This window comes from Henckelia pumila, chromosome 2 (genome assembly GCF_033568475.1).
Source record: "Henckelia pumila isolate YLH828 chromosome 2, ASM3356847v2, whole genome shotgun sequence".
Lineage (NCBI taxonomy): Eukaryota > Viridiplantae > Streptophyta > Magnoliopsida > Lamiales > Gesneriaceae > Henckelia > Henckelia pumila.
In genome coordinates this window covers 16,311,209-16,323,830 of record NC_133121.1, presented here as the reverse complement: position 1 = coordinate 16,323,830, position 12,622 = coordinate 16,311,209, and the positions used below count along the sequence as shown (strand labels likewise).

Sequence of the window (12,622 nt, the reverse complement as noted above, 5' to 3'; positions counted from 1 at the left end):
GTGATGTGGATTAGATGATTTGATTTTTAACTCTTGTGATTTTGCTTGAAACTGAGGTAGATTTTTATAAACACAGAAGTGATTTAGGCGTTTTTGAATCTATTGACCCTTTTTAGTCACTCTATATTCTTCAAAATCCATAAACCAATGATGAGTAGCTAAAACGTTCAAAGAAAAGTAATGACAGAGAAAGTAAGGTGAGGGGAGGCCTTGAAAAAAAAATGTATTGAAATTTTAGTCCAAAAACAAGGCTAAAGATGGAGAATGTATGGAGTAGAAGGAAGCCTAGATGGAATTATCTGGCAATGCAATGCAAGTAATATTTTTAGCTACTCAATACTGCCCAAATTGAAATGTATCCATTCCCTTTGCTTGAATCTTGTGTCTTTGATTACCATTGATACATATCTGGATACTTGTCTCCTGCTAAATTTCTTGAACTAAATGATATCCGAAAAAGTCCTTTTGATATGTGCAAATAAAGATTAAACTTGGTTGATTGCATTTTGAAACTTGAGTACGGAGTTAATGATTTTACGAAGCTTATAGATTGCATGATTTTATCGAAAGTTAGGTGGATAGATGAAATTGACTAATCACACACACACGAGAACTCTTGAGAAAATTATCTGACATGTGGATTGAATCTTGAAATATAAAATTCGGAGGCCGATTATATTACTCATTATTGTTTTGCTAGGGACTAGCAAAAGTCTAAGTTTGAGGGAATATGATAAGTGCAATTTATGCACTTAATTTATATATGATTTGACTTGAATTTTGTGATGTATCGAGTGGATATTATGTGTATTTGTTGTTGTTTTTGTGAGATGCAAGGATTGAAGCAAAAGTAGCGAGAATAAGCGGAAGGATGAACTATGAGTAGCAACTTCAGAAAATTACTGAGAATTATTGAGACAATCAAATTCGATCTCCACCGTTCAAAATCAAATTTAGGATGTTTTGAAGCTTCTGTAAAAATTTCAGCTCAATCCGACGGCTAAATTGTGAGATATAATTTTTTAAAAATTGTCGCGCGTTGCAGAATTCCACATGTGAGAGGCATGCGCGCCCGCTCTGCTTTCAGGCGCACCCGAGCCTCCTGGACATGAAAAGGGAAGCCAAATTCGAAGCTCATGCGCGCCCTTGCCACTCTACTGTGCGCCCGCGCCGTCGCGAAGTCAGATTTTGTAATTTTTCTGGAAGGAAATTTTGAGACTTTTTCGGGCTTTATTCGGCGGGCTTTGAGGACATATAAAAGGGACTTCTAGGACACAATCAAAGATAGAGGAGCCGCCACAACACACACAAAAATCAGAGAGCTGATCGTGGAAGATTTTTGAAGAATTCGGAGCATACTTGAAGAACGAAGACGGAGATCGATAGTCCGGACACGGCATCGCATCGACGGATTTGTTTTTTTATCTTTTATTTATTTAATTATGATTTGATGTTGAATTTTCTGAACATGATTTGTTTTATTCAGAATTTTAATATGAACTAATTTTTAGAGTCTAGAGGTCGGATGGAACCTGGTGTAGACACTTTCATAAATTTTTGATATTATTGAATTGAGTTTCTTCTAGATTAATTGTTTTTTCTAGAATTAAATGTTTTTTCAATTTCCTGATCACTAATTGAATTGTAATATTTATTTGAAATCTGGCACTCGTTAGAGGAGATTTTGAATAGGACCAATAGAAAATACACTGTTAATTATTTATATAGCTCAGGAGAGTGTATAATTTTAACAGAGCCTTTAAAAAAAAACATTGTTTTGCATAGATAACTGCAAATAGATTCTTAATAGGGATATTAGAATTGAATTGCAGTTGATAAAAATTATTTGTTGCTCGGAAGAGGAAAATAATAAACTTAAGTGTTCTTGGCTATTAATTGACTGAAATTCATGAAGATAAATTAATTAGGATTGATTGTTGTTGAAACCAAGTGAAATCTAAACCTCTAGATCATTTTTCTCTGATTGGTATTTATTTGAAAGTTGTGTGCGTGCTATCAAAAAATCATTTGATTATTTTATTTTTTTGCAAATCTTCTTATTATTGATTTTATAAATAAAATTAAGACTATTTTAATTACAAGTACTAGATATTTTCATTTTACTCTCTGTGGGATCGATACTTGATTTATCACTTTATTAAAACTTGACACTCGTACGCTTGCGAGTATTTTTCACAACACTTTGCGGCTCCAACTTTTCAAACCACCTTTGGGTTGAATCCACCAACATGGTCAAGAAAACCTTGCATTTGATCTTGTCCTCATAGCAATGCAGCATGACCACGTTCTCAAATCGGTCAAGGTGTTCCTCGGGATCAGTGCTCCCATCGTACTCCCGAATTTTAGCCGATTTGTAGTGAGAGGGTAAGGGCTCCCCTATCACCTCCGGTGAGAAAGGACATCCCAGAATCTTGATAGACCGGGCCATGCTGGGACCGCCTCCTCTAAATTTTGTATTTTCCTCTGCAACTCATGTAGTTCATCCGCCACAGAAGGCTGTACGAAGTGCATCCAGGAACTTTTTTCTTCTTCACCCTCTTTAGTTTTGGCTTTAGGGTTTGGGTTACCCTGGTTTCCTCCTCCTCCATCATTATCTCCTTCGTCTGTGGTTGTTCCACAGATGCTAACAGCTTCTGTACCATTCCATGGACATATGCTTCAAGTTGCTCAAACGGAATGATTATATTTTGTCCCTGTTGAGGTCCCTCGGGTGGTTTTTGATCATGAGAAGTCATATCTACGTCTATAGAACAAGCTTCCCACAGACGGCGCCAATGATGTGGTTTTTCTAAACCGGGTGTCTGGGCTGTCAAGGTTGCTAGGTGAGCTTGATGCGTTAGTCGGGCTGGTAAGAATGATGAGTAGTGGACTGAGTTTAATACTTTCCCTCTAGGTAAGGATACCTGTGCACAAGGGAAATGCAACAGAAGCACGTTAGTGGGGCGCCGTAATGTTTTTCGACGGGACCACTCCGATGCTTAAGTCAAACTCAGATATGGAGTGTGCTTAAAGAAAAGTAGTATGAAATGTAGTGCTTTTGGGATTCAGATGAACATACCTTTACTGATACCTGTGGCAAGGTATTTATAAGCCTTGGAGCGAGAGAGTCACTCCGCAATTTCAGGGTACTGGCCACGATCTAGATCATGGTAGACATGCTTAAAAGGTTCCATCGGACCGGTTTCGGATCAAATATGGTCGGAACCGGTCGAAACCGGTTTCGTACCGGTTCCGGTTCCAAGGTAAGTAACCTTGGAACCGATTCGAACCCATGCCCGGTTCGATATCCGGTCCGATTCTAACCAGTTCTGGAACTGTTTTTTTAATATATATTACTTATTTTAATTTTATAATGAAAAACTTTTATTTGCATTTTTTTTGAGAATAAATTTTATTTGCATTAATTTTGAACTCAAATAATACATGATAATATAAAATTTATTTAACATTATGAAGAAAGTAGAGTAGAGAATGAAGATAAATTGTTGTGTGAAATGTTCAAAAATTAACTAGTATTTATAGATGTATTAAGAGTTTAAACAATATTTTTTTTTACAATTTGCAATTGTGCAATTGTGCCAAAGGCTACAAAGCCGTTGGCCCAATTGCATTGTTTTCCTTTTTTTAAAAAAAATTGTTTTTCCGGTCTATTTTTCCCTTTTTTTGTTTTTTTAAATTTTTTAACCGGTTCTAGGTCGGTTCCGGTTATGGGCCGGATCCGGTCCAGGAACCGGAACCGGATGAACCGGTTCAGAAAATCCTTAACCGGTTCAATCCATTACTTAATGGATTGGACTTGGTTCCGGGTCCGGTTCTTACATACTGGGTCCGGTTCCGGGTTTAATGGGCCGGTTCCGGTTCGATACCGGGCCGAACCGGTCCATTAAGCATGCCTAGATCATGGGTGCCAGGACCGACCACGTCTAACTGTCACGAATGATCAACCCAAGATAACCGCAAGGGAAAATTGCATATATCACTCTTGTGAAATTCCGGGTTTGCTGATAACCCCCTATGAAATTTTTTAAGCTAATAACCCCCTGTGATACTAGATTTGTAACATGCACACCCTTTCCAGCTAAAAAATGACGAAAATACCCCTACTTAAATAAATAATTAAATTAATTTTGTTTCGTAATTCTATATTTGATTGAATAAAATAATCAAATTTTAGTTAAACAACTATGAAAATTATATATAATTATTTTATTTATTAATATTTGTTATACACGAAATATTTTTTAATAGTAAATTTTATTATTACATTAAATTATGTAATAAGTTTAATTATTTTTTAAATACCATTTAATATTTAAATTAATTAAAGTGATTGTATAAATAAATTTAATTGAAAATATAAGTTAATGCATTGGTGTTTTCATTTAAATCTTCAATAAAAGGCGATAAATTAAAGACTTCATAAAAGTCAAAGGGCATTTTCGTCATTTTTTAGCCAGAAGGGATGTGTATGCTATAAATCTAGAATCACAGGGGGGCTATTAGCTCAAAAACTTTCATAGGGAGTATCAGTAAACCCGAAATTTCACAGGGGTGATATATGTCATTTTTCCTAACCGGAATCATGACAACGTGTGGAACATGCTCCCGAAAAATAGGTGTTGATTGGGTCATGAAGACTTGGTCTTTTCGGTCTCATAAATCCCCCCGAGGTGGGCTACTTCTTTATCCCCGAGCTACCAGCCCAACCCCATCCAACCTTACTCGCTCTCTACAAGGACCAACCCTGATATCCCTGCTATCCCGGGATTTTGATACCCCTGCTTTTCCGGAGTATCACTATGTATTAAAGTTACGCGGAAAAATTGCATATATCACCCTTGTGAAATTCCGTGTTAGCTAATAACCCCCTGTGAAAATTTTTTAAGCTAATAACCCCCTGTGATTCTAGATTTGTAGCATACACACCCTTTTCAGCTAAAAAATGACGAAAATGCCCTCGACTTTTATGAACTATTTAACTTATCATTTATTTTATGATTTCCCCAAGTTACGCCAAATATAATTCTCAGAATACCTAAATAATAACAGAATTTTATCCAATAGAACCACATGAAGTCTGGATCAGTAGACTTGGTTCTCATCTGTACAAGCATACATCAGTACATAAAACACTAGCTAATATTGTATATACATTTACGTATATTCCACTTACACCGGTGTGAAGGGTTCTCGATATCATCATTCATCCAGATATATTGATATCTGTTTTATTTTTAAATTTAACAAATTTTAATCATATTTCAACCACTCCATAAGAATTTGATATCTGCTATCATCAAATATCATTCATAATATTTTATTATACTTTAACTGGAATTATATGTTGACTTACAAACATTGCATATGTAGACAATCAAATTTGTCGATCCTAAAATTATGAAAGTGCAAAATATATAATATTAAATATCAATACAAAAAAATTGACTATTTATTAGGACATTAAATTCCTACTAAAAAAACAAATAGTTAATTAATTGATATTTTAATATATTTTGTGAAAAAAATCAAGATTTTAAATGAAGATTGCATCTTGCACTAAATAGAAAGAAATATTAACATTTTTAGTATTTGAAATCAAGTATTGAACCAAATGGAAGGAAATACTAATATTTTTTGTAGTTATTTGCACCAAATACTTATATGAAATATTGAAAATACATACTTCTCTCATGTGAAATTTTAATAGGAATCTTCAACTCTGAATTTTTATAAAATTAGCACACGTGCTCTTTCATATGAGTGATTGTTGCCCACGCGCCACTCATGTGACTTGACAAACATTTTGATTTTTTTTGCACCAAATACCCCAATGAAATATTAAAAATATATATTTGACCTCGTGAGGTATAATTTTTAAATCTATTCAACCCATATTACACAATTTTAGTAAGATCCAATTATAAAATATTTATCAAACATTTTTCATTCTATAATTTTTATTTTTATTTTAAATTTACTATTCTTAATTAATTTTTTTCTAAAAAAATATTATTATTTTATCTTGTTATCATTATTTTATTAAACTCACTTCGTGATTCATAATTTTTCATTAAATATGCATTTTAAACAAGTATTTAAACACGTAAAAACACCAAAATATTGAATTAAAATGATAAGTTCAAGCATATTACTTTTTCGATTTAAGACTATATAGTATTGAACCAAAATCTAAATTTTTGGAAAAATGCATTGCACAATTTGTAATAAATAATAAAAAAAATAAAATGGTTATATAATGATAAATTTACTATTAAAATATATTTTTCGTATTTAATTGAATAAAATAATATTTTTAATTAAATAACTATGAAAAATATTAGTTATTTTACTTAGTATTAGTTATACGAAAAATATATTTTAATAGTAAATTTTATCATTATATAATCATTTTTTATTATTTACTGTAAATTTTGCAATGCATCTTCTCGAAAAATTTAAATTTTGGTTCAATACTATATAGTCTTAAATCGAAAAAGTAATATGCATGAACTTATCATTTTGGTTCAATATTTTGGTATTTTTAGGTATTTAAATCATTGTTTATGAATGCATATTAATGTAGAAGTTGAAAACACGTAGTGAGTTTAATAAAATAATGATAGCAAGATAAAATAATAATATTTTTTTAGAAACAAATTTATTAAGAATAATAAATTTAAAATAAAAATAAAAATAAAAATTAATAAAATGAAAAATGTTTGATAAATATTTTATAATTGGATCTTACTAAAATTGTGTGTTATGAGTTGAATAAATTTAAAAATTATACTCTCAAGAGGTCAAATATGTATTTCTAATATTTCACAGAGGTATTTTTTGCAAAAAAAATTCAAAATGTTTGTCCAATCGCATGAGTGGCGCGTGCGCAACAATCATTCATATGAAGGAGCACATGTGCTAATTTTATAAAAAGGTCAGAGTTGAAGTTTTCTATTAAAATTTCATAGGGGAGAATTGTGTATTTTCAATATTTCACTGGGGTTTTTGGTGAAAATAACTCATATTTAGGTATTTGAAATCAAATTAATCTTGTGATTAATGAGAAGATAATCACCAAATGAACTCGAAGAGTCAATCAAATTGCGACACGGCGACTCCTCATCCAATGGAAATGGTAAGAATTTGCATTTCTCAGTTATAAATAGGGGGCAGATGATCAAGACCACTATAGAAGACAGAAGAAGAAGAAGAACAACAACAACATAGAAAACAGAAGAAGACAGAAGAAGATTAATTGAAGAATTGAAGACATTTATCTCAAGTCAAATTCAAGAAATTCGAGAGAAGTTCAAAGCGTGATTCAAGGAAATTGCGTTCATCTTCAAATTCATTTAAATCATGAAATTCGAGAAGTTCAATGCGTGATTCAAGGAATTGATTGCGTTTTTCTTCAAATTCATTAAGTTCAAGAAGATAGTGTTTTTTTTTTTTTTTTTTATCAAATTCAAGATGATCGTGTTTTTCATCAAATTCAAAATCAACAAATCCAAGGCGCGATTTAAGGCATTTATCGCGTTCTTCCCAAATTTTGAAGGCTAGTTCGATAATAAGTTTTTAACCCATCGAATTAACATTATTGACATATCAAATCATCTTCCAAGAAGATCAAATATTCTAGAAATTCAATTCAATAAGAAATTATCATTGAAGAGAAAAATCAAGAGATTATCTAGAGATTGCATCCAAAAATTATTATTTAATTTTTTAAATTCACTTTGTATTCATTTTTTATTTCTTAATTTCAAGAAATAAAAAATTTTGCGCTACTACATCAACCCAAGATGATTACATCTGATTACAATTATTTTTTTATTTCATAAATTTTTAATCATATTTAAATAGCACACAAACCTAATAAAAATAAACAATTTAAACACAATAAAAAAAAAGTGACAATTATATTTTATGGGAAGCTTGTATAGAGGTATGTATTAAGCCCACCCTTTGAATATAATTAATTGCATTTCATTGCAATTCTGGTTTTTTTTTTTTTTTAATTTCCTCATTGTGTTTTGCTCTTTTTGAAAAGGCAATACCAATGAGATAAATGAGAACAAGTAGAGGTCGATCAACTTGAAATTTCATACTTATGTTTTTTTTTTTATAATCTTGACTGATTCTCTTAGATACATTTTGAGTTATCATCTGATAGTATACCGGATGTATCACTTTACAACGTAGACTTAGATCGAAACTTAAGAGCAATAAACAAATCATGATTGACAGTTGTGTAGATAATTATTTATGGTGTTTCATATATTTACTATCTAAATTTGGACATAGACTTATTAAAATTATCAGAACATGAGTCACATATCATCATATCGTGAGCCTAGTGCTGTATAAGCATGGAGTAATATTTTTTTACACGGTTTGAGCAATTTAAATAATAGAGATTTTATATATTAGCTATTGCGCACATGCGTTGCGTGTGTAACATAATATGAGATTAAAATTTTGTAAAAATAGAAAAATATGAAAAAATCAACAGCGTGGAAATAGAGAAAGAACGTGAAGTATTTCGTGTGAAAAGTTGAGTGAGAAGAAGGTTGATAGGAAAAAAAATGCTGCAAAAATAAAAAAAGTAGAAGCTAATGTGAAAGAGGGATAAAAGTGAAACAAAAGTTGATGTATTCAAATGAGTAGTTACTATATATATGTCAACTATTATAAAATAGTATATAATAGTGTATATATATATATATATATATATTGTTTTCTTCCTCGTTACTAATGAAACTTGTGAAACTTGTGAAGAAAGGTTTCTTACCCTTTTTCTCTAGATAAAAACTCGTATAAGACTGTTTCAAGGGTCATTTTTTTAGACGAGTCTTTTATATGGGTTATCCATTAGAAAATAGTACATTTTATGACAAAAATATTACTTATTATTATAATTTGGGTAGAGTTGACCCGTCTCACACATGAGACCATCTCATATGAGTATTACTCCTTTCTCTATGATGATTATCCCATGATTTTCTTAATTCTATTTATTTCTTACATTTTATTCATGCCAAACAACATGGGCATCGAAGGGGTCGAACAGAATTTTCGGTGCCCTTTTATCTGATTTATTCGTAATTTTCTGGCAAGAACAATGGAAGAAGCACGACGACGAAAACAGTAAAAATCCGGAGAGTCATCATCGAATTTTGTAGAACACGAAAAACTAAAACATCAATTCCATTGCAATGAAGTTGGCCATTTTCGCTCGACGATGATGAATTTTTATTTGAGATATGGGCAAATAATCTTATATTTTTTGGAACAAAAAAAAATGCGCATTAAAAGAAAAAATTAACCTTTCGTGATTCAAATTTTTGGATCTATACAGAGGCATATTGGCGACAATTACAGTGCTGCTTTAATCGATTACCAGTATACATCAGCATGGAAGATCTATCTTCCAGTGTAGCCCCACCATTTGTATAGGGTGAGAAGACCTTGTCTTAAGCTTGATCCGACCCCCCCAAAGTATTTCTCCCTATGCAGGACAGTGATAGTTTCTTCCGTATAGGTTCTATGGAACCAGCCGCCTCGACCAAAACCCGAATGCACACATGCACACCATTGACGACAGTATAATTATGTTCAAAGAAAGTGAAAATCAACATGCCAACTGGTTTCTAAACTGAGAAATCTCTTCAAAAATGGGAAGCCTTTTTGATCTGGCAGGCGCCCATTCATTCATCACTCGTTCGAGGGCCTCGACAAAATCGTCTTCAAAATCAAGACTCGAGAGAACTGGGTTGGAAGATTGCTTAGATTCCAGTATCAACAACTCCTCCTCAGCCCGTTTCCTTGACTTCAAGTCATCCGAACCCGGAAGTTTGTACTGAAGCACATCTTGTAGAACCAAGTTTGCCTCATTGTATCTGGCTTGTTTGATGAGGCAATGACACAAGTTCAAGGCCTTGTTGGTGTCCGGGTCGATCATCTGGGCTTTACGATACACCACTTCCGCTGCCATGTAATTCGACTTTTGCATGTACGCCCATCCAAGGTTCCCCTGTCCACAAAATCACAAGTTAATTTTTCAAGAATCCTCTCTCTTCATGTCATTAATCTGCTGCAGTTGCTAAGAAATCGTCGTGTCATTTTCTTTATTCCTGAACTTTTAGTAATTTGTTTAATCACATACCAATATTCTTGAGGTTTCCTGTCTGATAGAAACTTGAAACTTCTTGCCATGGGAACGCGCAGTTTTTGTAGGCCTTCCATTGAAAGCTTCTCCCAAGTATATCAACTTAAGCTTATGCTTGAGTAGTGCTATTTGTTCCTCTACTTTCCCACATTTCTACAATGCCAAAAACTTGTATAAATACCAATCACATACAATATACTTAGATCATTTACATATACATATGTATATATATAGGTTCACGGCTATTGCTGCGATGGATAAAAAATTTAGTCGATACAATTTCATGTATTTATGGGGAAAAAAACATGCATTTAAAGATCTGGAACACCAAACAAAGCTGTAATCCACAAACCTTGTACAAGTCGATGAGAATGTTGTCGAGTGATTCTTGTGCTTGTCTGGGGCAAAGGCCACGAAAAGATTTAACGGCCTCGATTGCTTCCTCAGTTCTATCAAGTTGCTTCATGACTATGGCCATATCTTTGAGGGCACTCTCCACCCTATCTCCCATATTTATAGCTTTCCAAAACCATATTATAGCTGATTCTGAATCCTTCTCCACCAACTGAAATCAAACAAACAGCTTAATTGAATTATGAAATGCCACTAAACTTAACTAATCTCATTGTTCGGTAACGAAATCATTCAAATAAGGCCAAACAAGATCATCATCCCAAAATATTTTGTTTCTCTCCCAACCAAACACATCAGCATTTTGTATATTTTAAACTTTTAAAAGAAAATTGAACAATATCATCTTTGATCCTGTTGAACTATAATCCATTCGGCAAAAAATACATATACATAAATATATATATATATATATATATATATATATATATATATATATAGGTTTGATCTCCTGGGCACCTACGTGAGCACCGTCTGATGCGGCGTCTTTTGCATCTAATTAGTGTATGTCATATCAACCGGTGCCAACGATGGGTGCCCAAAAGATCAAAACACTATTATATAGGTATGGAAACTGTATAGATGAAACACATAGAACAATATAAAACGTACAAGACGATTACTCGTAACTTTTGAAATTATAAAACTATCTAAATGAATAAATCTTTACATGAATTTATGATTTTATAACTTCAAAGATAACGTATAACCGTGTGTTTAACGTTCATTGTATACGTGCATAACTCATCTTTACGGTATTAATTCCCTCATTAATGGTGCAAATGGCCTAACAAAATCAACCTCCAAATTAAATACAAAATGATCTATATCTGGAAAATTCTCCAAGCTACCACGTATCCCTCCTTTTTTCCTTCCAGATCAATTTATTTATTTCTTATAATATATTCAATATTTTATATACACAAAATCTAAGCTACGAGTTTCTGGCTTTTACCAATACACCTAGAGACTCAACTCAACTCAAAGTCTAAAACACCACAAAGGTGCTAAATAGTAAATATGGCACAATTTCATCGAAATATCACAAATCAAACAACTTCAACAGTTCATTTCACCACGATACACAATTAACCTAAAAAGGAAAAAAAGGATGAGTATTTATGAAATTCAATAGCTTCGATTTAAAAAAAAAAAGAAAAAAAAGAAGCATACTAACGGCGGCCTACTTTCATATCAAAGATTCAATGGCGATCCGCTGCATATATCGAACATTTAACAGCATAAACAACTAATGGGATATATTATAATAAAAAAAATAAATTTTAACCGAAAGTTGCAAAAACAAAACAAACCTGGGCATGTTTGGCACGAACATAAGGGCCATCACCGGCGGGAACTTTGTGATTGACGTGATACAGATCTTTTTCTTTCTTTTTAATATTAATATTATTATTATAATTAATTCTCGTGCCACTTTCCATTTTTGCTTCAGAAGATTTCCGGAAAAGGGCACTGTTTAAATCTCGATTGGGAAAGTGGGGTTTAAGACAGTTGCAGCAGAATGGGTTTCAGGATGAGACGAAGAAGAAGAAGAAGAAACAACCATGGAATGGAATATAAATGGGAAAGTAGAGAAATAATGAACGTGGACCATGGGCCGTCCAGGTTCATGCCACATGCATTTTGTGTTGAATTTTAGCCATTAGGTTGCCATTAAAATATGTCTAGTGTAATATATAATATATTTCTCTTTTTTTTCCTTTTTTTTTTTTAAAAAAACATGTCAATTATGTGTGTGTTGAATAATTATGATGAATGTAAGAATATGAAAATATATGTATATATATATATATGGTAATGCTATGTGGTGTATTTGAAAAATATTAATATTGTATATGCTAAAAAATATTAATATTATTGTTGTTAAAGTGTAACGTGTGAGAATAAAGTTGACATTAAGATAAAGTTCTCAAGTGGCTTGCCACGCATCTCGTCTTCTATAAATGCAAGTGGTTTGCCCGCCGAGTCGAACATAAATTAATTATGGCGGATTTTTGGGGG

At 32.5% G+C, this 12,622-nt stretch overlaps 1 protein-coding gene across 1 annotated transcript; it reads right to left on the bottom strand.

Annotated features, from left to right (window-relative positions):
* Positions 1–9,316: 9,316 nt before the first annotated feature.
* LOC140883688 (protein SULFUR DEFICIENCY-INDUCED 1-like) lies at positions 9,317–12,247 on the bottom strand. Its single transcript, XM_073290248.1, has 4 exons — positions 11,914–12,247; positions 10,542–10,754; positions 10,187–10,342; positions 9,317–10,054 (listed from the first exon to the last, which is right to left on the bottom strand). Exons 1-4 carry the CDS (start codon positions 12,040–12,042, stop codon positions 9,653–9,655), a joined length of 900 nt encoding a protein of 299 aa, XP_073146349.1. The 5' UTR covers positions 12,043–12,247; the 3' UTR covers positions 9,317–9,652.
* Positions 12,248–12,622: the final 375 nt, after the last annotated feature.